A 23866-nucleotide genomic window follows, 5' to 3' on the forward strand; every position below is an offset into this window, starting at 1 on the left:
TAGTAGACCATTAGTGGCCTCTAGTGGACAAATAATATGCAGTTCAAGGTCCTCTTGAGTCTTGACAGTACATTTGTATGTTTACCAGACAGCAAAATGATTTTTTAAAAACTTAATTTAAGCAAAATTATATTCCAACAGAACAGTAAAGTAGCTAGCTGTATAACCAACCAATGCCTACCGTATTCGAGATATGGCATTTCTTATTTTAACTAAACCTAAAATTGCTGATAACCCCTGATCAAATCTTACTGACAGGTCAAAATAGTCCCATCTACAGAAGAAAAACTGTCTGGAGAGAAGAGTTGGCTTGAGAGACTAAGAAAAAGCCCATTTGCGATATCATTGATTTTGAGCAGAAAGTACAAAATGTAGTTAATTTCATAATTTCTTATTTAAAAAAAAAAAAAAAAAAAAAAATACTGCAAATTGATACCCAATCTAATTTGTTTAAAGCTTTTGTTTTGGTGGAAGCTCACAAAAAAGTATTCCGTGAAAACAATGTTTTTGGCAACAGTTGTGGAAGAAACCATAATTCCTATATTTTGTTATTTTTAATAAACCATCTATATAAGTCAGTGGCTCTCCAACATTTTACACCAAGTACTACCTAAAATGTACTTAGCTTCCAATGTCCCATAGTGACCAACATTGAAATACAGTAACGTACGGTAGTAGGCATGTTGATCAAAAAAAAAGAGAGAAAGAAATATCTTCAAAAGTATATTTATTAATGTAAGCCACATATAAAATGCACTTTGTACATTAACATTGCGCTTAAATACTGTATAAGGAAGATCAATTGTTATCAGATATATTGTTGTAAATTCACCTCTGTAGAGGAGCTAATACTCCTTGCACAGTCTCTGACCATGAGAGCACCACTGCCACCTACTGTAGCGGATGTGCAATTACACCTTATTCTAGTATGACCAAAACAACAACAACTAAATGTTTCCCCCTATTTGAGAAGGACTAGGTGGAAGCTTCAAACTAATGTGTTAAATTGTTTTGTATGTTTGATTTTTTTTCTGTATTTAATTCTGTAATTCTTTGGCATATCACTAGAGGGTTCCTTTGCATAACTATTGATGCTTGTGAAACACTGAGAATACTTTTTTTTTTTTTTTTTTTTTTTTCAATGAACCTTGTAACCGCCTGTACTTCCATTGCTCTCCGGGTCTGCTGCTGTTGTGCAGTTAAACCAAAATCAAACTTCAATTACAATAGCCAATAACGTTGTTTTGTGTACCATACTTTATTGTTATTGTATTCTATTGCATGAATCATATTGGATGGAGGACTATTGCGTGCATGAGACACCCCAAATTACTTTTCAATTCCCGGAAAGTTGCTCACTCCTTGTGTGTCATTCTCTACTGTGATTTTATTGCGATGAGTTAAATGCACATTCACATTTAAAAAAAAAAAGAAGAAAAAAAAAAAAAGAAGAAAATATTTATCAAATGTAACCATACCAAATGTAAAGTTTGAGTGTCCATCCAGATAATCCCAATCTAGGTGAGCCTCTTTAGCTTGCACATATAAATGGGCCCAAAGTTAGCAGCTAAGTGTGGGATGACCATCTCACCCAAATGGAGGTCAGAAGCGAAGTGAAAGGTATTCCTGAACATGTCTGCGAGTGGCCGCAGGTCAACAACCTAGACGCCGATTCCATTTTGGAGAGGAGAAACAGAAGTCAAGTCCAAAGCTAAATTACCCCCCTAACATGTCCTAAGATTTAAACCGGACGATCATCCGTCTCTACGTTTCTGTCGCGTTTATGTTGGTTCATACTGACCTGCAGCTGGATGCCATGGTTCTCATGTGCCAAGTGGATGGCTTGTTCAACCACGCCAACATTCTGGATGTGAGAAAGCGTGCATGTGGAGTAAACGATCACACCGCCCGGACGCGCTGCCACCACTCCCGCCCTGCAAAATGACATGTTTGTCTTTAGTTTACAGACATTCACTCATTCACATGTAGCAGCTAAAACTCATGTTATCATTTTTCATTTATGGTTAAAAACTTACAAATTAAAAATGTTGCCACTGAGATATACAGTGTTCTCTTGTTTATCGCGGGTGTTACATTCCAATATCTACCCGCGATAATGGAAATCCATCCATCCATCAATTTTCTTAACCTCTTACTCTTCACAAGGGTTGTGGGGTGCTGGAGCCTATCACAGCTGGGTTCAGGCAGTACACCCTCAACTGGTTGCCAGCCAATTGCAGGATAATGGAAATCCGCATTAATTTAAAAAAAAAAAAAAAAAAAAAAATCCTGTTAATTATATATGTTTTTTCATTTATTATGCACGTTTTTTCATTTTGGTATGATTATTACTTCATTATAAATGCGTTTTCATTCATCATATGTTCTTTTTCATTTACATTCATTTTTTTCCATTAAAAGTATTTTTTTTTTAATTTACTTATTACAGTATGAATAGAGTAGAAGCTTTATTGTCATTGTAACATGTACAACGAAAATTCAAGTGCCAAAACCAGTCAGTGCTAAAACATTCAAGTCCCATAAAACTATAAAAGATATATCTAAAATATATAAAAAAAAATAAAAAATAAAAATAAACGGCACAGTATATATTTTTTCCATTTATTATATGTTTTTTCGTTTTGGTATGATTTTTTTTGTTTATTATTAATGCTTTTTCATTTGTTTCTTTTTTTTTCCATTTACAGTCATTTTTTTTCCATTAAAAGTATGTTTTTTTTTGTTTTTTGTTTTTTTTATTTACTTGTTATCCAGCACAGTATATATTTTCTATCTCCGCAGGTCAGATGTAGGGTTAAAAATTAAAAAAATTAAATAAAATTAAACAACCCAAAAAGCACATTTAAAAAAAAAAAAAAAGCACGCTGCAAAAAAAGGCGAAGCAACGAGGCCGCGAAAGACAAACCCGCGATAAACGAGGGAACACAATATTAACACTTCTGTACAATATAAACACTTCTATAGACCTTGCATATGAAAAGTGTGTGTGAGGTGCTTACAGCAGTAGTTGCAGCTGTAGCTGCGGCAACCGACGCCTCTCGCCCGTTCTGCTCTTACTAAATATATTGTTGTCGTCCTCCATGAGTGAATGTCTGTCTGTGGTACAGGGAACATCAACAAGGACCTAAAATAAACACAAAGAACAAAGTGTTAGCTCGCGGTATTAATGTTGAGGAGCAATGAATGCAATGAAAATATAAACACAAACAGCCTTACTCTGTCAAAAGTATTCTGTTCTATTTCTTCCCATTTGGTGCCATCCAAGGAAGTGATGCGCAGCCTCTCACTGGTCAAAAGCTCTTTAGGCACGTAGCTGTGGAGCACTCTCTTCAGTCGTAATGTCCGAGACACAGACGAGTCATTCAAGCACAAAAAACCTTGAGTGTACACACAAACACATATGGTTAAACACTTATTCGGACAAACAAGTTCTTCCACCACACCAAATACAACCCTCTTGCATTGTGCACTGGGATAGCATGAAAAGGAAAGTTCCTTCCTCAAATTGATTTCACCAAGCTGGAAGCTCAAAATTGACCAAAATGTGTAATACGGGGGAACTACAGGAGTCCTGGACTAGACAAAATTCTGACTTATTCATTAACTGATTAAAAAGTCAGTTAAAATTAAACAAAACTGAAACATACAATTCTCTATTTTTAAAAAAAAAAATTACGTCATTGAAACACATGCAGTTTGAACAATCAATTATGATTCTTCTACACACCACTAGAGGGAGCCCACATACCACTAGTGTACCAAACATTGAGTGAGAATCACTGATTGAAGCCAATTCTCACTCAAATGATCTCAAATTTTACCAAAGTCCTGAAAATTTTTAAATTTAATGTCAGTTTTAAGTTGTACTTTGTTTTTGTTTTTCAGGGTGAAGACTGAAGAATGACATTAACTGCCAGCCATTTTAGAAACTGTTAAAATTTTCAATACTCACGTGATATTACATTCAATAATTATATATAAACCGAATCTACCAAATAACAGAATAGACTCCCTACTTTTTGCCCCGTCCTTTTATAATTGACAGTAGAAAAATGTAGGTTTGCCAAAATACAGCCATTTCTCCCATGGACTCTGAAACTGTGTTTATTTAGTATAAAATGGGGCAATTATATCATCTACCGGTGGTTGGGCATCAGTAAAGTTGTTTCCAAGTTTCATATTTACAGTGGAGCATAATCAGATTCGCCCCCATTTAGCACCGCTCTAAAAAATACAATTGACAAGTATACTTGTCAAAGGCAGTGAATGAGTTTAACTAGCAATGGGAAGGCAACAAGGAAAACATATCACAGCCAGTACAAATCTTAGTGAAATCAGTTTTAAAACCTATTTCCATTTGAAAACATTTTTTGTTTGCTAATGTCATGCAATTACTCAGCTAAGCATATTTCAATTGATTACAGTATTTGTAAGACCCTGTAAAGTACATCCAAAAAAAATGATGTTATCTTACCAATGGCCTGGGTCTGAAGCAAAGCGAGAGTCTTGCCTCCCGGGGCGGCGCAGAGGTCCAGCAGGGTGTGTCCCTCGCGAACATCTAGTGCAAGGCAAGGCAACACTGACGCCGCATCCATCAAGTAGTAGCCCAATAACCCAGACCTGTCTGGTCTTCAGAGGGCAAAACAGAATTGAGACCAATCAAAATGCCTGCATGGTTGAGTGACATTCAGTAACTTTGATACACGCAACATAAGTCAATAATCGCACCGAGCGGGCTTGAAACGCGTGATATCTCCTCTTGGAAAGACGAAACACTTGATGAGGTGTGGGAGTGACAAATGGTGCTGGCCACTAATGTCACGTTTCTCCATAGAGGTGGAATCAGACTTCTCACTGAATTCCACGTCTGCATTTTGTTCCATACATACATGTTCTGCAGAAATGATGAAGCAGACAACCAACTGGATAAGGACATAACAACAAATGAGCATAAGTTGCAGTATTTCACACCCACCTGTACTGTCTGTGACAAAGTCTCGGCATCCTTGGGATGAAAGATAGTCCACAAAAACATCATTGCAGAAATTATTAAGCAGAGCTCCATATTTTCTCTCTGAGAGCAGGGCAACTCGAACCGATGGCCAGAGTTGCCCCAGCTGACTGCTGTAGATGACATCAAAATGGTGCAGGGCTAAACTGGTAGGAGGGTACTTGGGGCGAGTAGCAGCCTATCAAAAATAAATAAATAATTGTGGTCAAAACAGTTTTAATGTTAATATTCAGTATACTCATACAGACACTGCAAGAGTGGCAAATGTAGCTTTCAGTTGTTAGTGTATGTAGAACTTCAAAACATTAGATTAACATGTGATTCTAATATTGCAGTGACTGAATATTTGGGTCAGACATGGTCCATTGAGTGTCAAAACGTAGTACGAGTTTGAATTTCGACTTCTTCTCTTTTTTCAAACACTGAATTGTTGTTAGAGGTTTAATCGTTCTTATTGTTTTTTAATTAATATGTGAATGATCCATTCAAGCAGCCAAATACATTTGTGAAGATGAGCATTTCGCCTCGTACCCGACAGCTCAAAACGACCCTTTTATCGCCGAATTCCAGTTCATTCCAATCACATAGAAAGACTCATGTTCTGCACATACCCATTTTTCTTTGACTCGATGTCTTCTGGAAGTTAAACATCTTAAATCTCTAATTTTTCGCATTAAAAGTCTGGAATCCAAGCGCAGCGCCATTTCTACGGTACGTAAGTATTTTCTGTTCGGCTTTGCTCTACTAGCTACAAACATTGTTCCGGATGACGCCACGGTGAAGTAGGCGGGACTTTAAACATATTCTCGGTGTTCGATTGGATTATTGTGACATCAGTCAATATAATTTGACCAGTGACGGAGTGTTTCCGGTGAGATTTGTCGACATTTCCTGCGAGTGACCGACCCCGATGTCCTCGAGTCGACGGTACCTCCTCAAGCAGTCGAATAAGGACTTGAGTCTTTTCTGGCAGGTTTTGGGACAATTTCAGGGAAATAGTCATGGGGTTCGAAAGGAAAATGCTCACTAACGGTGATCCCGAAGACGAGGTAAAGGAATAAATTGGAATAGTTGCACCTAGTGTGTTTATGACTCAACTTGGTTTGTACTGTAGATAAGGTTACTACTGTACGTTCATTAACCAGGGTGGTGGTTGGGTTTAATCGCAATGAGAGCACAAACTAACTAGTTTAAAAAAAAAAAAAAAAAAACTCGATGACAATCTAAATGCTGTACTATTTTATTGTATTATCTATAAAGCACATACAGTAACTCGAGCATGCTCCCTTTCTTAAATGATAAATAAAAAAATGTTGAATTAGCACAGTTTTACCTAAATCGCTCCTTGTATTATTTGTTTTAACATTTAGATGTAATATTTACGTACCTTTTTTTAAAAAATACATTTTACACATATTCTAATGTGTTTGTTTTTTTTAATACTGTCACTGGCCAGGAGGAAGATGCCCCTGAAGAGGAAGAAGAAGAGGAAGAAGATCTGGTGGTACGTTGTAATGTTAAATTAATATTTTTGTTCATGTATCATAATGGGACTCATCACCCTTATCTTCTGCACACACACTTACCCCTTGTTTACCAATCCATGTTAGACCATACAATAAAAGGGAAAATATCTTTTATTTTATTTTTTTAAATTGTACTTTGGGCCTATACATTGCCCATTTAATTCCACTGTTCCTGGGTGTTTTCAATAATAGCATTTACTTTTGCCCATAGGTTGTATTCTGTAGCTGACTACAACATGTGATTGACATTGTTGTACGTTTTTAGTATGGCTGGACAATAAATTGAATAAATTCGATTAACCGTCATTTTAAAAATCTAATTGTTGAAAATTTGCTAAATCGTGAACTCGAGTTTTGTCTTCTTGATTTTAAAAGGTGTTGTTCTTATGTTCTGTTACATCCACATGTCATTGTGAGTTGTAATTTTGCACAAGTGACAGAATGCTGGATGGGTGGTTTACAAGACATGTGTACAATGGCTACCAACTACTTAATTGTGGCATTTAAGTGCATACTATGACTGTTAAGTTTATGTTAAAACTGATTTAGAATCAGTTTCCATATTGTCTGAACATTTTGCACTGGAATTATTTTTGAATAAATTAATTATTTCAAAAAATGTTTATTGGGTCTATTAGATTAAAATAGTAATTGTCTTGAATAACTTAAAAAAAAAAAAAGTTTTTTTTGGCCATATCGCCCAGCCCTAATTTTTAGTAATGCATAAGCATTAGCAGAGGTCTTGCACCTTGTGTACTTTGCTTACATGTCCACATTATTGGTATAAAAGAATGTCCAAAGTCTGGAATAATTTCACACACTAACACAATAATATTGTTTCCCAGCCTCAATGTTTGCTATTTTAGTACTACAATAGGTAGAACGCATTGTGTGGTCAATATTAGACATAGCCACCAGTGTACTTTCAGTCACTTTATTGAACAAATATTAATAAAAACACATAAGGATATTCAGACTGACTATCGAGTCATCCAGTTAACAGCCACCTCGACACTCGGATTCAGTGACACCCACATCATTCACCAAGCCAGGTTCCACTTTTTAAAGCCACACAGGCTCATTCGCAGATACGCCAATAAAATGTGAGGATGATGACCCCAAGTGGATAAAAATAAACCCTGCGTTTAATAATGCAGATCAATTTTTACCCAATTATTCAATTTAACCAAATTGGTTATCAATAGGATGCATACATGTTAATTGTTTTTACTATTGTGTTTAGCTTTATTGATATACGCATTTAATTTGACCCCTCCAGGACCCCTTAGAAGCAATCCGTGCCAAGTGTGAGGAGACAGAACACTGCGTGCACTACAAGGAGCTTCTGGAGCGCTGCGAGAACCGCGTCAACTCCAAATCCAGGACTGCAGAGGAGTGCACGGAAGAGCTTTTTGACTTCCTGCATGCGCGTGACCACTGTGTAAGTGTGACACATGCAGAGAAGATACTAGAATCATTTCTGCGTTGTAATGTTTCTTCATTCACCTTTTCTATGCAGGTATCCGAAAAACTGTTCCACAAGGTGAAATGATCTGCCCACCAACCACCTGCAACTGTTTGTCATAACTGCTATAACTGTAAAATAAGGAGGGTACTCCCAAATTGTTATTCTATATTAGTACATATTGTATGGAGATCCCGGGATGAACACACTCGTTCCACCATGTACATTGTATGAGGCAGTTGTACATAGTTATAGTAAGAGCTGCTTGGAGACCCGAGATTTCAGAATTTCAATGTGGTCAGTTCATTCATACAGAAAAAAACAAACAAAAAAACACTTCTGTTAAAACAGGCATGTGGTTGTGGATTTTCCCCTCTGGACCAGTACAGTAAATAAAAGTTGTTTGGTTACTAGTTCATCAGTTTCATTATCTTGTTAGTTTTCAGGATTGTGCAAAAAGAACAAAAAAAGTACACGCACATTGCAGGATAGGGCCAGTGGTGTTTTTGAAAACACGCCACTGAAAAGTCCATCCATCCAATTTCCTGACCGCTTATTCCTCACAAGGGTCGTGGGGGCTTCTGGAGCCTATCTCAGCTGACTTTGGGCAGTAGGCAGGGTACACCCTGAACTGATCGCCAGCCAATCGCAGGGCACACAGAGACAACCATCCACATTCACAAGCACACCTAGGGACAATTCGGAGCACCCAATTAACCTGCCATGCATGTCTTTGGAATGTGGGGGGAAACCGGAGTACCCGGAGAAAACCCACGCAGGCACGGGGAGAACATGCAAACTCCACCCAGGAAGGCTGGAGCCTGGACTCGAACCCGAGTCCTCAGAACTGGGAGGTGGACGTGCTAAACAGTCATACACCGTGCCGCCCCACTGAAAATTAATTATCTTTCAGTTGATTAGATCGTGAGTATAAACAAAGTGCAAATATCAATAATATCTGATTCTATAGCACTGTACCCTAAATGGCGTCAAATGCTGCCGTAATTAGACCGAACCATCTCAGGTTTGATATCCATCCTTTAAGATTGGGGTGGGGAGACATTTACAAATGTAATTAGCTGGCGAACGCACCCAGTTTGAGAGCCTACAAAAGGCATTGAAAAGCTATTAAAAGATAGAATTGATCCTCACCAAAAATGCATGTGCATATATACATGCATGGCCAATTCATATTCTGAAAACAGTGTGGGCGGGAGGGAGGCTGGAACTGCTCCTCCATTGTGTTTTCAAAGAAAAGTGATTAATGACACCTTATTAATACAATGAAATAATGCTCAAATAGACAAAAATGCAAAAGAGTCAACTAAAAACTTTGATTAAAAAAAACAAATAAAGGTAGGTAAAATGTCAAGGTTTTAAAAACATAACATTACTGAACACATGATGGCAGTATGACTGCAAGTTTCTCAGGTGACAGATAGTGGCAATAGTGCAAAAAAATAATGTAATGATGCATAAACGTGCAGATGGTGCAGAATTATTCTGGCCAGAAGTTCTCTTTGTTGCTTATGTCAGCATAGTCATCTATGACAGTCTGTAGGGACAAAAAATAAATAAATAAATGCGGATTTTTTTTTTTTTTATACAATCTCAAGTATAGATAGTACAAAACTAAAGTGTCATCCCATGTCTTAAACATTTCCCTTCACTATAAAGTGAAAATGTCTTCTAAATTTGACACCATAAAGAAAAGGGTTGGTAACAACGCTGCCAAATCTTAGTACCGGTAATTAAAAAAATAAAAATAATAATAAATTAATTAAATAAAAAGGAAAATCAAGTTGACAATATAAAATGAGTTTTCAAAATCGTGAAAAATCTGTTTCCCCCTTCTCAACTGTAAATTAAATAATGGAAAACTAGATGCAACTTCGTATTTTCCTACACATAACTACATGTTTGAACAAGAAAAATATATCTGTGGCTGTAATCCACCAGATTGTCACGTGGATTTTCCACGCTGCAACAATGAGGCACTCTACTAAAACAGCCATGCCAGCACAAAGCCCCTTTCCACGTCCGCTTTTTTGTTTTGTTTTGTTCGTTTTTACCTTTGCTCTTTTGCCTTCTTTTGTGATGTGCGCACACTCACAGCAGACAGTGAGGCGCTCAAAAGCCAGTGAAATATTTAAAGAGGAAGTCAACCTCCCAAAATTTGACAATATGTTCTATGCATCCCTACTAGTCTAAATATGGCATTCTGGTAAATATTGTGTTAGTGGACCATGTCTGAAGCAGCAAAATCCAGCATTTTTTATCAAGATCAGAAGGCGGCCATTTTTCCACTTGCTGTCGAGTGAAAATGACATCACAGTTGCTCAGGTCTCAGGTAACAACCAATCACAGCTCAACTTCAGAAAATAAGTTGTGATTGGTCATTGCCTGAGCAACTCTGATGTCATCTTCAGTCGACAGTCAATGGCAAAATGTCTGCCCTCTGAAATGGATACAAATGGCTGGATTTTGCTGCATTGCTCATATTCCACAAATGTAATATTAATTAGAATGTCATGTTTAGACCAGTGAGGTCACATATAACACATTATGGACAATAAATGTTTAAGGCTGATGTAAACAAAGGCGCTGACGTTAATGCTGTATCATCACTATGGAGGCAAGTTCTCAGTTTTTTTACATGTATAAAACACGTATTTAAAAAAAAAAAAGAAAAATCTCAATTCACATTAAAAGGTAAAAATATAGTATATTACTCCATTAATTTAACAGTAATTGTAAAAACTGAATTAACAACAAAAACAAAATAACAAACACAGAATATACAAATTAAATAATAAATAATATAAATTACATTAAAATAACAAATTTACCCCCCCCCCAAAAAAAAAAAAAAAAAAAAAAAAAAAAAAAAAGTATTTCTTTCCTCACCTGCATCAGCAGCCTCTCCTTCCTCAGCCTCTTGTAGAAGACAAGAACGTCTGGGTCTGCTCGGACCACGTGGGGGTTGAAGTCCATGACCCTCAGGCCCTCCAAACTCCGGGCCCGAGACAAGGCCACGTAAGCCTGGCCACTCTCAAACACACGTGCCAGAGAGATTTCCACGCAGTCTAACGTCATTCCCTGAAATAAATGAAGGAACACTCGTTAAGTGGATTGTTTAACGCAATTATCGACTGGGTGGAGCATTTTGCCCTGTCAACTTGTCTTCTTCTGATCACCACTCCCCAGTAATCTCATTTCCTCTCAAGGGATACATGTACTGTATGCTTTACTTTGCTTCCTTGGTATGGATTAAACATTGCTGACAGGGTGCTAGTGACAAATGAACTCTATTACTTTGAGGCCTGTCTCTCGCTCTCTTCACCCCCCCAATCTCAAAGTGTACTACAGGATATTGGAACGTGCCATCAATACAGCAGAGGGATTTGTGACAGCTCACTTGTGAGCAATAGCATGCAGAATACTACTAATACCACCATAGATCTATTCTAGGCACAAACAAATGGAGATAATAATGAGATCCGAAACTGGACAATGCAGATTTACAGGATGCACACAATCCTGTACTGCAGTTGCTAAATCCTTGAGAGTCGTGCTGACTTACTCACCTGGGTCTGTTTGTTTGCATTATACTGCCCCTCGGTGGCCAAGGCGGGCACAACAGAAAGAGCAGCCCAATTAACTGAATTGGAGCATTAAAACATTTTGAGTTTTTTGTTGTAACCCTCTATGTAATTATATTATTGTATTTCTGTTTAAGTACAATATGGAATGCTATTTTATGTAACATTTTAGCAAAAATGCATTACAAACATTTTTTGGAGGGAGGCTAGAATGGATTAAAGAAAAAGATTTTTTTTTAAACTGTTTTACTGCCACACGTTAAAAAAAAAAAAATCCTTGAAAACGTTCTATTTCATCAGATTTCGTCATGTTTCATTGTAATTTCATACAAATTGAGCACATTAAAAAGAGATACAATGTTGCCATCTGCTGGCCATATATAGTGAGTGTTTTTGATTCCAGAACTCATAGACCAGGCAGCGCGCGCTGCACTTAGATGGTGAACTGCCCATTGATAAAAACAAAAAACAAAAAAAAAAAACATAGTTGACATTAGGGGTGTGAATTGCCTAGTACCTGACGATTCGATTCGTATCACGATTCACAGGTCACGATTCGATTCGATACCGATTAATCCCGATACGAATGGTCACGATTCGATACCGATTAATCCCGATACGAATTTATAAGTCGATTGTTGCGATTTTTTTCCATTCAAATTTAGAAAATACTATCAGTAAATTTGTACATGTACACTGTAAGATTTGTATGAATATATTTATCTAAAACTTGAGGCTTATAACCGTGAGCCACTGTACACAAACAGTTTGCAATCTGTTTCACATTTGAACAGCATTAAAATAAAAATATTAAGGCTTAATGTGCCGTTCATATAACATTCTTCCATGCTCAAGGTGTGAATCCTAAAAAAAAAAAAAAAAAAAAAAAAAAAAAAAAAAAAAAAAAAAAAAAAAATCGATTCTGCCGATTACTGAATCGATTCGAGAATCGCGCGATGTAGTATCGCGATATATCGCCGAATCGATTTTTTTTTTTAACACCCCTAGTTGACATCATTTAAGGTTCATCGTGATTTTACTAATCGTTATTAAACGTTTTTGGCGGTCAAAGTGTTAACAATATGTTGTATACGTCCAATAGCCTAAACACAGCATTCTGATTCATATTGCGTTTGTGGAATATGCATTAAGCAGAAAATCATGGCTCGTTTGTTCTCTGTGTTTGGTCATGTGACTCACTAGGTGAGCCGTGATTGGTCGTTAGCTGAGCCTTTGGCAACTGTGATGTCATTTTAGGTTTACAGTGTGTGGCAAAATGGCCGCCCTCTGAGATTGATAAAAATGAGTGGATTTTGCTGCTTTATTCCACCAACACAATATTAATCTGAATACCACGTTTAGGGTAGCGCAGGGGTGGCGAGATCCGGTCCTCGAGGGCCGCAGTCCTGCAGGTTTTGGATATTTCCCTTCTTCAACACAGCTGATTCATGATCAGCTCATCAGCAAGCTCTGCAGAAGCCTGATAACGAGCCTGTTAATTGGAATCAGCTGCACTTCGAGTAGGGAAATCTATAAAACCTGCAGGACTCCGGCCCTCGAGGACCGCAGTTTGCCACCCCTGGGCTAGCGGGTCTGTAATTTTTGGGTTGACTTCCCTTTAATTCAATTCATTTCAATGTGAAAATTAGATTTGAAATACAGTGATAGTCATGAAACCGATTAAACTCTCATCTCAAGGAATGTCGACCATAGGAAAAAAAAAATGGACGTCTTACAGTATTCGATTTACATTCTGAATGGTCATTCAAGGAATTTTTTTACCATTGTATGTCGCTCTGGAGGTTTGAAAATGCTTTTTGACGTCAAGGAGAAATGATCCGTTTGTTTTTCATGACATTGTTGGATGGATTGGTGACGTCTCATTCTTTCATTATTACTGGGAAAGAACGCATGAAAAGTTTATGACCTCCTCCCGAGGGCGATTGCGACGTCTGGACTTTTATGTCCTGTTCTAATCTGTAGTGATTCATCTTTTTGGGGCTATTCGGTCAGTGGATTATAACTAGGTTCATTTTTATTCATTACACCGTTCCCAGTAGTTTTTGCATTCATTAAAATTTGGACTTGACAGGCAGACATGGCGTTTCGATCAAATTTATGCTCCTGCTGCTGTGTGAGAAACATCTCGACCTTGAATCAAAGAGATTAAGCTTCAGGTCAGAAAGGATAGTACAATCAAAACAGTCCCTTTTGGCAGTGCAGACGGGTTTGGACACAGAAAAAAATGGATTTTTTTTTTTTTTTTTGGGGTAAATCAAATCATTTAAATAGATATGCATCAGGAGAAAAGCAAATGGCCAAGTTGCACTGTCATCCAATCCATTAAGGCAACATGAGGTCATTCCTTCGTCATTTACACGACTGTCTCAGAAAATTAGAATATTGTGATAAAGTCCATTATTTTCCGTAATGCAATTAAATAAGCAAAAATGCCATACATTCTGGATTCATTACAAATCAACTGAAATATTGCAAGCCTTTTATTGTTTTCATATTGCTGATTATGGCATTTTTTTTTTACTTGGTCTAAGGAGATATATATAAAATATATTTTGAGATAGGATATTTGAGTTTTCTTAAGCTGTAAGCCATAATCAGCAATATTAAAACAATAAAAGGCTTGCAATATTTCAGTTGATTTGTAATGAATCCAGAATGTATGGCATTTTTGCTTATTTAATTGCATTACAGAAAATAATGGACTTTAACACAATATTCAGATTTTCTAAGACAGTCCTGTATGTATAAATTTAGGAGCCCAACCTGGCTTTTGTGGATGGAAATGGCCCAGGCCAGTTTGAGTGGCAGCTGCTGTCGGCTCAGGTAGATCCCGCCCCCGGACTTAAACACCCAGCGTTCAGGCTTCATCACCTCAGTGACGCCACACAGGAAGCGCACGCGTGGGAGCCCTGAGGGGAGAGGAAAAAAAAACAAAAAAATGCATGAATCAGCTGTTTCAAGCTGTAATTTCATCAAGATGTTTTTTTTTTTTCATGTAGTTAACAAAAAAAAAAAAAAACCTGAATTCATCTTTTCAACGCACCAATTACCTTTAGTAGGAGATTTGCATTTTAAGGGATGAAAATATTTATACTTTAGCATTAAAAATATGTTCAGTTATGGAGCCTCAGCATATGTGTTGTTGTAACCATTACTATAGCTACTTAATTGTGTCAAATAGCAGTTTGGCAGAGATGCCAATAGTATCACCACCTCTCAAGAACATTCTTGATATTTTAATCACAAACAAACACCACCAAAAGACAACGCTAATGGTAGTAAATAACAATAATAATAATAACAATAATAATAATAATAATAATAATAATAAAAAAAAGTCAATTCTAACTGATTTGATAGGTCGAGAGTGTACAAGATCTTTTATTTTATATATTTTTTTAATTCTGCAGATTGTGTTTTCTTTAAATTGTTACTTAGGATTAGGGCTGGGAGATAAGGCCAAAAATTTTAATCTCGATTTTTGCAGTCATTCAGCACTATTATGATTTTAAATATTTAGTTAAAAGGTTTCATTCATTCAAAAATAATTCCTGTGCAAAATGTTCAGACTACAATAACGTATACTGATTCTAAATCAGTTTTAACAAACTTAGCATTCATCGTTTGTGCTTAAATGCCACAATTAAATAGTTGGGAGCTATTGTAAACATGTCTTTATGCAACATTCGGCTACGTGTGTAAAATTACAACTCACAAAAACATTTGGACACAACAGAAAATTAGAACAGCTTTTAATAATCTAGAAGACAAAACTCGATTTAGCAAATATTCAACGATTCGATTTTTAAAATGACGATGTATCGAATTAATTCGATTTATTGCCCAGCCCTATAGGATACGATTTAAAAAAAATAAAATAAAGAAATTATAAATGACTGAAGTCTCATTTCCAGCTGGAAATTTTTAATTATTACCGGTACTTAAAATCTCCCCATTTCTTTGTACATTTTCAAATTGACCGGTCCTGCACCAGAGATAAAAAAAAATTCCCAAATACATTTAGAGGATTACCTCTGAATGTTCTCAGCTAAGCTTGCAATAATAAAATAAATCTGTGCTAACCGTGTTTTCCAGGCTCAAACGCCACCACGACCCCTCGGGCTCCGTTCACCAGGCCTCGAGTGACATCCAGGTTCTTCGTCAGCATGACCTACAAGATCAAGGCAACATTACATGAATTGAGAACGACTTCAATTATAGGCTGGCGTGATGACAATTTGAGTGGCATGCATGTCAAACTAATACAGACCTGCGCTCCCACTTTAAGATGAAGCAGTCTACTGACAGGGCTGTGGGCGTCAATAGTCCTTACCAAGGCCGGATCGCTGTCGACAGCCTCAAACACTCGCGTTGATCCTGATGAACAAGAAGGCATGTAAATGCTGTTCTCAAATACAACCCAAATTCCAAAGTTAAAATACACCAAATGTTGTGGTGCGTTCAGATACGAGATTAATTACTTCCGTGACCATTCTCATAACATTTGTAATGCAAATCATGTTTCTTCAGTGAAATAAAAGAAAATGTAATTAATCTCTCCCAGCCACCACATAAAAAAAAAAAAAAAAAAAAACTTTTTTTTTTTAATTAAGAAAAATAGCAGGCAATAAACTTAAATAGAATGTAGATGATTCATCTTTTTCCATCATGATTAATTCATTGCAAACCCTTTTGGTGTCTGGTCTTGGTAGCATAATATATCCATGCAGACAGATGAAGAAAAGTTTTCATTAACTATTGTAAGTGACTTGGTAATCTGTAGTAATATTCAGTTTTTGCAGAGGATAAAGAATATGCCTCTGTGGATTGTTATGTTGTCTTCCACTGTAAAAGCTTTTACATCACTTTGAATTAGTGTTTTTGTTTAGTAGTAGTTTGACATGCATAATTCAAAGTGTTTGGGGTATTCAGCTTTTGGGTGAACTTTTAGGATGAATCATAGGCGTGTCTGTTCCATTTATGAGACTGATGAAGCACCCCCAAAATTTGAGAGATCTTAAGATTTTATTTCCTGTATATCTTTTTTTTTTTTTTTAACAAGCTAGAGAAGTGTTAAAACCACACAGTACTTGGTGGAAATGTAATATTTGATCAACAAAAATACAGTACCCCCTATTTCCTCAAAAATGGTTTGATCCACTTGATCCCTCCCACTTCTCACTGAGGCGAGCTAAGAACACATATGTGCAGTCTTCCACGTGAAATAGTTTGAGTGAGTTGCCCTACCTTACTTTAAACTATGCGGCCTACATACCTTACTTTAAACAAGGACATGTTGTCAATTTCTTAACTTCTACTACTCAATATCATCATTACCTAATTTCTGTTACTCTTTATGTTGTTAAGTAGGGGTCAGCTGACATTTCTAGCTAAGAAACGTACCAGGAAGTCAGATAGTATCACTGTTCATTTTTATCTGAAATGAGAGAAGCACACATGCTAATGTGAAGTTAGCATGCTACTTACTAGCTAACTGACTGGGTGTCAAATATCATTAAAACTCCTACTTTATGTGTGTGTACCATTTTTGAACGGTAACTTGATGTGAATCACCCAACACCCCATCAACGACCAAATGCCCAGTGTCGATAACTTTTTGAGAGTAGTGTTCTTAAAAGCAAAATAAACCATTAAATTGATGGAACTGACGTTACCAGCATGGCATGACTCATGTTACAAGGTGGCAATTTTCACCTGAATCCCAACAAAAAAGCTGCCAAAGATGTGAGTAAGAGAGATGGAAGGAGTCATACCCGGAAGTTGCTGCAGCTTGTTGTCATTGGTGAGCTCCACATCATCCTTGTGTGTGCACAGTCTGGTTGCTACGATACCGTCCCTGTCGATCTGACGGTAGGCGCTTTCAATCAATTTATTTGTGACCTCCTCGGTCGCCCTGCGAGGAGTTGATCAAGTCATTCGGCCGAGGAAATCTTTTTGTGTTGGACGCCGTTCGGAGGAGATCAGATTACAAAATTACCTTCCCATCCTGACTGCCTGGAGGAGGGAGATGAAGGTCTGATCTGTTTGCCGCCGCACCTCTGTTAGCTCCAAGTTGACCTGGATGACTTTACGCCAACATCTGGCCTAATGAATAAAAGCGATAACATATTAGATGAGCTGATTAAGAACATTGCAGACCGATAATTTGGGTGCCCCGACACAGATAGTTCACAGTCTTTAACACATTCACTGCCAGCCCAGCAAAAATGCATTATTTGACGTCTTTTTCCGTCAATGGCAGTCAATGAGTTAAGATGAGATGTAACCAAAATTGACGGATTTCTAAGCAAAATTTCCCTTAAAAAAAGAAAAAAGGATGCTGCAATATAATCACAAAATATATTGGCACATTGTGTTTAACAAATTCACTGCCAGCCCAGCAAAAATGCATTATTTGACGTCTTTTTCCGTTAATGGCAGTCAATGAGTTAAAAGGGGCGTTTGCAATAATATTTGCAATATATGCAATTATACAAGCAATCTTCATTGTCGTTACCGTACCTGGAAACAAAACTTGGACTTTTCCTTCCCCTTAGAAACAGGAGGCAGCTGAAGGAAATCGCCACAGATAATCAGATGGATGCCCCCGAAAGGTTCCGTGGACCTCCTCAATGACCTGTGCATAGAGAGAAAATCTTTTGTGGATACTAAAAAAGTAAATTTCATCATTACATGTTGTTAATTTAGATCTATGGATCTTACCTGGCCACAGACTCCAGCTTGTCAAAGAAAGTAGCATCCACCATGGAGATCTCGTCGATGACAAGGTGTCGGCAGCTGGTCCAGTGCTGGAGGACCCCAGGCCTCTGGGCCAGCTCGATACACTGCTCCAGTGGGGCTGAGCCAGAGCCAATGCCTACATGCACGTCAGAAGTGCAGGGTATGTAGTTTATAGCGGTAAGAGGGACACAGTAGAACAAACAAATTGTCACTGTGTGAAGATAATTGATTGGAAATAAAGATCTAGGATGCCGGAAAACACTCCAAAATGACATTGATTGGCACACAGTGAAACTTGGAGGTGCACTTAATTTTGTTCATCTTGATCAACAGTACAGTTTGAAAGAAATGTCGTGCACAGTGAAGCTTAGAATATTTCTCTATTTGTGGATTTTGGAGTGAACGTATCCTCTGAAAAAGTCACTGATTCACTGTTTTTTATTTTTTTTTTTATTTATTAATTAATTAATTAATTTATAGCTCAGGCCAAAACATATCTAATATAAAATGGTGCTTTGGCGGCATCTTGGTGTCAAAAAACTACGAGTGTTATCTAGCCAGGCCATAGCCTTGTCTAATAGAAATAAAGTGATTTGACAGTTGACACCATCTTGTAGCATTTCTTGGCAATTACAAACATTTTTGTGTGGGCGTCAATTACTCACAGATTTTCACGACTCACAACCAAGGTTATTTTAGTTGACTAAAACTAACGAAAGAAAAACTAAAATTAAAAAAACAATTTCGTTAACATAATATAAAAATGAAAATGCCTTTAAAAAAAAATGAAAACTGAAATTACATTTTAGTTTACAAAACTAAAATAACTATAATTATAGCAAAAAATGTGCTTCGTTTTAGTCTTTGATAATTATTTGAGTGCATGAGCCTTTGGGGTTGATTTAAAATGTGATTTTAAGTAGATTTATTTTGATATTAACCGCCAGAATAAGGACGTTTGAAAGTGTGTCATGCAGAAGTGATGTCATCTAGCAGCAGCCAATAGGAAAGCACCTTCGGATGACGTCGCTCCAATGGTGTGTTTTTTTTATAAATATTGCGCACAAGTAATACACATTTAAAAAAATAAATAAATAAAAAATAATAAAGCTAATATTGAAACTAACTAAAACGAATCATTTATTAAATGACTCAAAATAAGAACTAACAGAACCACCCTGAAAATGAAATCAAAACCAACTCAATTTAAAAAAACAAAACTCAAAACGAAATCAAAACTAACTAAAATGAAAAATTACAAAACTATAATAACCCTGTTCACGACAGGGTTCGACCATTTTGTTTCATCTGCTACATGGTAAAAACCCTTCTCAGATTGGCTTACAAGCTGGAAAATTCCACCAAGATGGCAGCCACGTGTGACATTATTACTAATAGTTTTATGTGTCAAACTAACTTTTTGTGAAGATAGATTTTTTTTTGCGAAGTAGGTTGTCCCAGTGTCTCTAATGAAGTGTCCGGTACAACTCAAAGATACAACCTTAGCAAAGCTCTCATTTCCATTTACAACAACAGTATTGCCTCATCAGAAAGATGAAATTCAAAACTAACTAACCGGCAAAACTATGTAGTGTTGTTCCTCCAATGTGACATGCAGCCACTCCGGTGCTGGCGGTGGCAAATGTGCTCTTTGGCGGAAGTGACCCAATTATTTTCCTCAGTAGGAAGGACTTCCCCGTACCTGAAAGAATATAGAATGAGTTTATCAGGAGGAAAAAAAATGCACATATTTCACATATGGCACATATTTCACACCTGCACTGCCTGTGAAGAAGACGTTCTTTCCACTCAGCACAGCATTGAGGACGGCAGCCTGTCCTTTGTTCAGCTTACGAGTCGGCAGAGACAGGACGGGTTTCTTGCTGGGGTTGGTTTTCACCTAAAATAACCACACAAAAATACATTAGCTCACATCTCACCAGCTTAAATAGTGAAAATCTGAACATTATTAACGGATAATAATTATAGTAAAAAATTAAGACACATTTAATTCTCATCAACGTGCCTACATAAACTTTGGCCTCTACTTTTAAGTAGTGAACAGAGCATGTGTTTGCAGCTTTGCATTCATCCATTTAGTGCAGGGGTCTGCAACCGACTGCTCTGGAGCCACATGTGGCTCTTTAGTTCCTCTCGTGTGGATCCCTAGATTTTTTTTTTTTTAGTATAAATTCATATATTTTTTTAACATATTTATTTTTAATTTTTTGATAAAATATTATTTGAATAAATTAATGATTTTTTGAATTAAATGTTTTGGTTTTTTTTTAAATGTCAGAGTTCACATTTTAAAGTTGTGAGAAAACAGGAGAGGAAGGGTAAATGGGGGAAAAAATAAAAATAAAATAAAATAAATAAAAATGCCCAAAAAGTGACCATAAAATGTCCAAAAAGGAGGAGGAAAAGCATAAAATTGACAAAAAATGTCAAATAGTAAAGGCAAAAAAAAAAAAAAAAAGTCAGAAAAAAATATATTTTTAAATTAAAATGCAGAAAAGAATGTGTTTAAAATCTAACTATAAAATGTCCATAAAATGTCCATAAAATTGCAAGCAAATAAAAAGCCTAAAAAATGTTGCTGACCCCTGATTAGTTAATTATTGTTTTGTAATTGAAATGAATTGTTAAATTTGTTATTTTTTTACCCTTAAAAAAAAAAAACACCAAAGTTTGAATGTGTGTACTTTTAACCCCAAACAAACCCCCCCCCCCCCCCCCCCCACACACACACACACACAAAACAAAAATATGTAATATCGCAAAAACTAGAGCCAATTCAGATTTTTTTTTTTTTTAATTCAGTAACATCAAAATACCCTAACAATGCTGAAACGTTCTTGGCACAAAAATGTGCATTTCCCAATGTTATCATTTTTATGAAGGCTAACTAGATTTGAAGGATTTGTGGCTACTGTAGCTCATAGGCCACCCACAATGAGGCTGAACCGCAATCCATCCATCCATTTTCTTAACCGCTTATTCCTCACAAGGGTCGTGGGGGTGCTGAGGCCTATCCCAGCTGGCTTCGGGCAGTAGGCGGGGTACACCCTGAACTGGTTGCCAGCCAATTGCAGGCTGTACAAGATACAGTAAAATGTGTACTCACAGGGCTAAAGTTACAGTCACTCCTTGACCTTTTGACCTGTTGTCCCGCACCAGTGGTCCTATTAGTGCAGTCCGAAAGGCCTTTGGGTGGCACATTACTTCGAAGCTCATTGACCTTCTGAATGTCTTTTTGCTGAAGCGGGCTGATGGCCTCAAAGCTGCGGGGCAGGCCCGCTTTGAGCTTCTCTCGCACGCTCAGAGTTTTGCCGGACAGCCCGGCCTGGTGTTTGATGCTGAGGGTCCTCAGGAAAAGGCTGAGCTGGTCAGGGGGGCAGTTGGAGATGAGCACCTGGATGTTTTCGGGGAGCAGTTTGACAGTGCACTTCCCATCGCGGGCGAACTTGGTGAACAGTTTGAAGTCTTTCAGAGGATAATTTTGCGGCACTTTGCCGTCGTGGACGCGGAGGATGAGCTCCCGGAACTCGTTGCGTCCCAGAAGAACAGAGGCTTTGCGGATGACCTGCCTCCGAGTGGCTTGGCCTGAGGCGTTCAGGTGCTCTGTCGTCACACAGCACTGGAGTTGAGCTCCGCTGTCCTCCTCTCCAGACATTGCAGAAACTTTGAAGAAAAAAAAAGGTTCCATTTGAATCAAATAATGAGGAACTCAGCAAAGATTTATAGGCTTTACAAAATATATATGTTGGTATCAGTCAGTGTTGCTGACTAATTTTGAGGGCATGCTGCCAAGAGAGGTCTACTTACTGTTAAAAGTTGCTAAATGACAATCTGTGATGATGTCGGTGTGTCATATGTACAACAGTTATCCTCACTGAGGTATGAGGACTCGAGCGGTATGCTAAAGAATCACAATTGTTTACCCCTATATTTAATTTTAAAACTGCATGCCACGTTTTCGATGAACACTTGGGTTTACTACGGTAGTGTGTTTTACTGTGTTAACTTTGCTACCACAATCCTAAAACAAAATGTCCCCAAGCAACTCATCCTAACCCATTTGTATTCGATAAAAAAAAAACAATTATTATTTTACAATATGTCATATATTTATTTATTATACTTGTCATTTCGTATTTACAAAGGAGGTGTGATCGGTCGTTCAATCTGATGTACTGGACTGTTTACAAAGTAATCTTTCAATCATGACGAAACGACGCGAGCAGCCATGCTTCATCCATAACGTCAAATGCAATAAAACACGAATGTACAAACGATGCAATCAGTAGATGTATTTTTGGTTAAAAAAAAATAAAAGTTTTTACCTACGTGTGGTCCACTGCTGAACTCCCGAAACGCCGATTTCAAATTGTCGGCATGTGCGCTTTGAGCCAATCAAATATGGAGGCTCTAAGCCAATCACAGCGAGGCGATTTAAACATGTAGCCAATGAGAATACGAAAGTTGGATGCCTCGTGACTTTGCCGACCAATTGTTGATAGGGAGATTGTGGCGTCAAAATATATAGTCGTATTTACGGAAATGGCCACAAAACGTCTTTTGTTTTTATCTAAGGGGAACTACTATTTTATTTTCAATAAACACGTATACTGTATAAAGCGGGGGCATACAGGATCCGCGTAGGTACAGTAACTTAAAGTTTAGGTTAAGTGCTAACTAGTATTGTGTAAACGCTGAAGTCTAGAGAATCCACGTTTTTCCATGAAAATCATTTCCATTGAAATTGTAATGAAAGGAGACGAACAAACCATTCCAACATCCAACAGCTCATTCGAGGCATCTTGGGAACTATATTTCACATTCCCAAAATGACAGCATTCCCAAAACATTTGATACATTTTATATATAGCTACAGCCTCCTACATATAACCAATTCAAGCCATTCAGTAATTATTGGGAACTATTTTTCATATACCCACATTCATTTTAGTATTCCAAATTCACAAATAAATGCAGATATGTCATATATTTACAAACTTCTTCCACTTGTCTTGACGGAATCAAACTGTTCAGCTCATTCATGAAAATGCAGATTATTTTATATTCCTCCAATTGCTGCAATTTCACAATAAAATGATCCATTTCACAGATATTTTATAGATTTTTGTCCTTCCACATTTTTTAACCAAGTCAAACCATTCCAGCTTCAAACTGTTTAGCTCATTCAAGACACAATTATAACAATTATAACATTTGCTAAATTATCACATTTTCACAGTAAATTTTCAAAATTAACAAATTTTAACCTACTTCTTCCACATTTCTGGAGTGATTCAAACAATTACAACTGTAACACATTTTTATCATTTCAACAATTAGTAATCCCACAGCATTTTAGTTCAGTGTAATCTCTTCAGCATAAACATGCAACTATTAAAGTGATAATTAATGACAAAATGACTATCACTTGCATGAACATGGATACGTTAGTAAAAAC

At 37.1% G+C, this 23866-nt stretch overlaps 4 protein-coding genes across 6 annotated transcripts in view; 2 read left to right on the plus strand and 2 right to left on the minus strand.

Annotated features, from left to right (window-relative positions):
* Nucleotides 1–1239: 1239 nt before the first annotated feature.
* Nucleotides 1240–5811, minus strand: nsun4 (NOP2/Sun RNA methyltransferase 4). 2 transcript variants are annotated; one of them, XM_077517423.1, is made up of 8 exons: nt 5644–5811; nt 4997–5210; nt 4750–4915; nt 4496–4650; nt 3238–3398; nt 3021–3145; nt 1802–1934; nt 1240–1661 (listed from the first exon to the last, which is right to left on the minus strand). In XM_077517423.1, the coding sequence occupies exons 1-8, from the start codon at nt 5788–5790 to the stop codon at nt 1518–1520; spliced, it is 1245 nt and encodes a 414-aa protein (XP_077373549.1). In that variant the 5' UTR covers nt 5791–5811; the 3' UTR covers nt 1240–1517. The 2 variants fall into 2 exon arrangements, with proteins under 2 accessions (XP_077373549.1, XP_077373539.1); XM_077517413.1 differs by having other exon boundaries at nt 4750–5210.
* Nucleotides 5812–5909: 98 nt separating this feature from the next.
* On the plus strand, nt 5910–8439 carry LOC144016381 (cytochrome b-c1 complex subunit 6, mitochondrial-like). Its single transcript, XM_077517450.1, has 4 exons — nt 5910–6081; nt 6489–6536; nt 7838–7999; nt 8078–8439. Exons 1-4 carry the CDS (start codon nt 6034–6036, stop codon nt 8108–8110), a joined length of 291 nt encoding a protein of 96 aa, XP_077373576.1. The 5' UTR covers nt 5910–6033; the 3' UTR covers nt 8111–8439.
* A 932-nt stretch (nt 8440–9371) lies between these two features.
* pif1 (PIF1 5'-to-3' DNA helicase homolog (S. cerevisiae)) lies at nt 9372–22850 on the minus strand. 2 transcript variants are annotated; one of them, XM_077515898.1, is made up of 13 exons: nt 22734–22850; nt 21515–22071; nt 20164–20287; nt 19964–20089; nt 18370–18523; nt 18169–18283; nt 17645–17751; nt 17421–17560; nt 15917–16023; nt 15730–15817; nt 14410–14555; nt 10931–11122; nt 9372–9578 (listed from the first exon to the last, which is right to left on the minus strand). In XM_077515898.1, the coding sequence occupies exons 2-13, from the start codon at nt 22061–22063 to the stop codon at nt 9522–9524; spliced, it is 1905 nt and encodes a 634-aa protein (XP_077372024.1). In that variant the 5' UTR covers nt 22064–22071; nt 22734–22850; the 3' UTR covers nt 9372–9521. The 2 variants fall into 2 exon arrangements, with proteins under 2 accessions (XP_077372024.1, XP_077372101.1); XM_077515975.1 differs by having other exon boundaries at nt 22738–22840.
* A 104-nt stretch (nt 22851–22954) lies between these two features.
* Nucleotides 22955–23866, plus strand: part of ptger4c (prostaglandin E receptor 4 (subtype EP4) c) — a 29347-nt gene continuing 28435 nt past the window's right edge. The window contains exon 1 of the mRNA XM_077516110.1: nt 22955–23052. The gene's annotated coding sequence lies outside the window, so the exon portion shown is untranslated. The remainder of the gene's footprint in view (nt 23053–23866) is intronic.

The sequence above is a fragment of the Festucalex cinctus genome, chromosome 1 (assembly GCF_051991245.1).
Source record: "Festucalex cinctus isolate MCC-2025b chromosome 1, RoL_Fcin_1.0, whole genome shotgun sequence".
NCBI lineage: Eukaryota > Metazoa > Chordata > Actinopteri > Syngnathiformes > Syngnathidae > Festucalex > Festucalex cinctus.

What these genes read in the sequence shown, in the direction of transcription:
- nsun4 (XM_077517413.1), bottom strand. Translation starts at nt 5,790, where the DNA reads ATGTTTGTAGCTAGTAGAGCAAAGCCGAACAGAAAATACTTACGTACC. An exon ending in ATCGAGTCAAAGAAAAATGG is followed by an intron (nt 5,211 to 5,643) that starts GTATGTGCAGAA and finishes TATTTTTGATAG; the next exon opens with GCTGCTACTCGCCCCAAGTA. An exon ending in AACAGAATACTTTTGACAGA is followed by an intron (nt 3,146 to 3,237) that starts GTAAGGCTGTTT and finishes TGTTTATTTTAG; the next exon opens with GTCCTTGTTGATGTTCCCTG.
- pif1 (XM_077515898.1), bottom strand. Translation starts at nt 22,063, where the DNA reads ATGTCTGGAGAGGAGGACAGCGGAGCTCAACTCCAGTGCTGTGTGACG. An exon ending in GTGACTGTAACTTTAGCCCT is followed by an intron (nt 20,288 to 21,514) that starts GTGAGTACACAT and finishes TGGTTATTTTAG; the next exon opens with GTGAAAACCAACCCCAGCAA. An exon ending in CAAGCTGCAGCAACTTCCGG is followed by an intron (nt 16,024 to 17,420) that starts GTATGACTCCTT and finishes CTTGTTCATCAG; the next exon opens with GATCAACGCGAGTGTTTGAG.
- LOC144016381 (XM_077517450.1), top strand. Translation starts at nt 6,034, where the DNA reads ATGGGGTTCGAAAGGAAAATGCTCACTAACGGTGATCCCGAAGACGAG. An exon ending in AAGAGGAAGAAGATCTGGTG is followed by an intron (nt 6,537 to 7,837) that starts GTACGTTGTAAT and finishes TGACCCCTCCAG; the next exon opens with GACCCCTTAGAAGCAATCCG. An exon ending in TGCATGCGCGTGACCACTGT is followed by an intron (nt 8,000 to 8,077) that starts GTAAGTGTGACA and finishes TTTTCTATGCAG; the next exon opens with GTATCCGAAAAACTGTTCCA.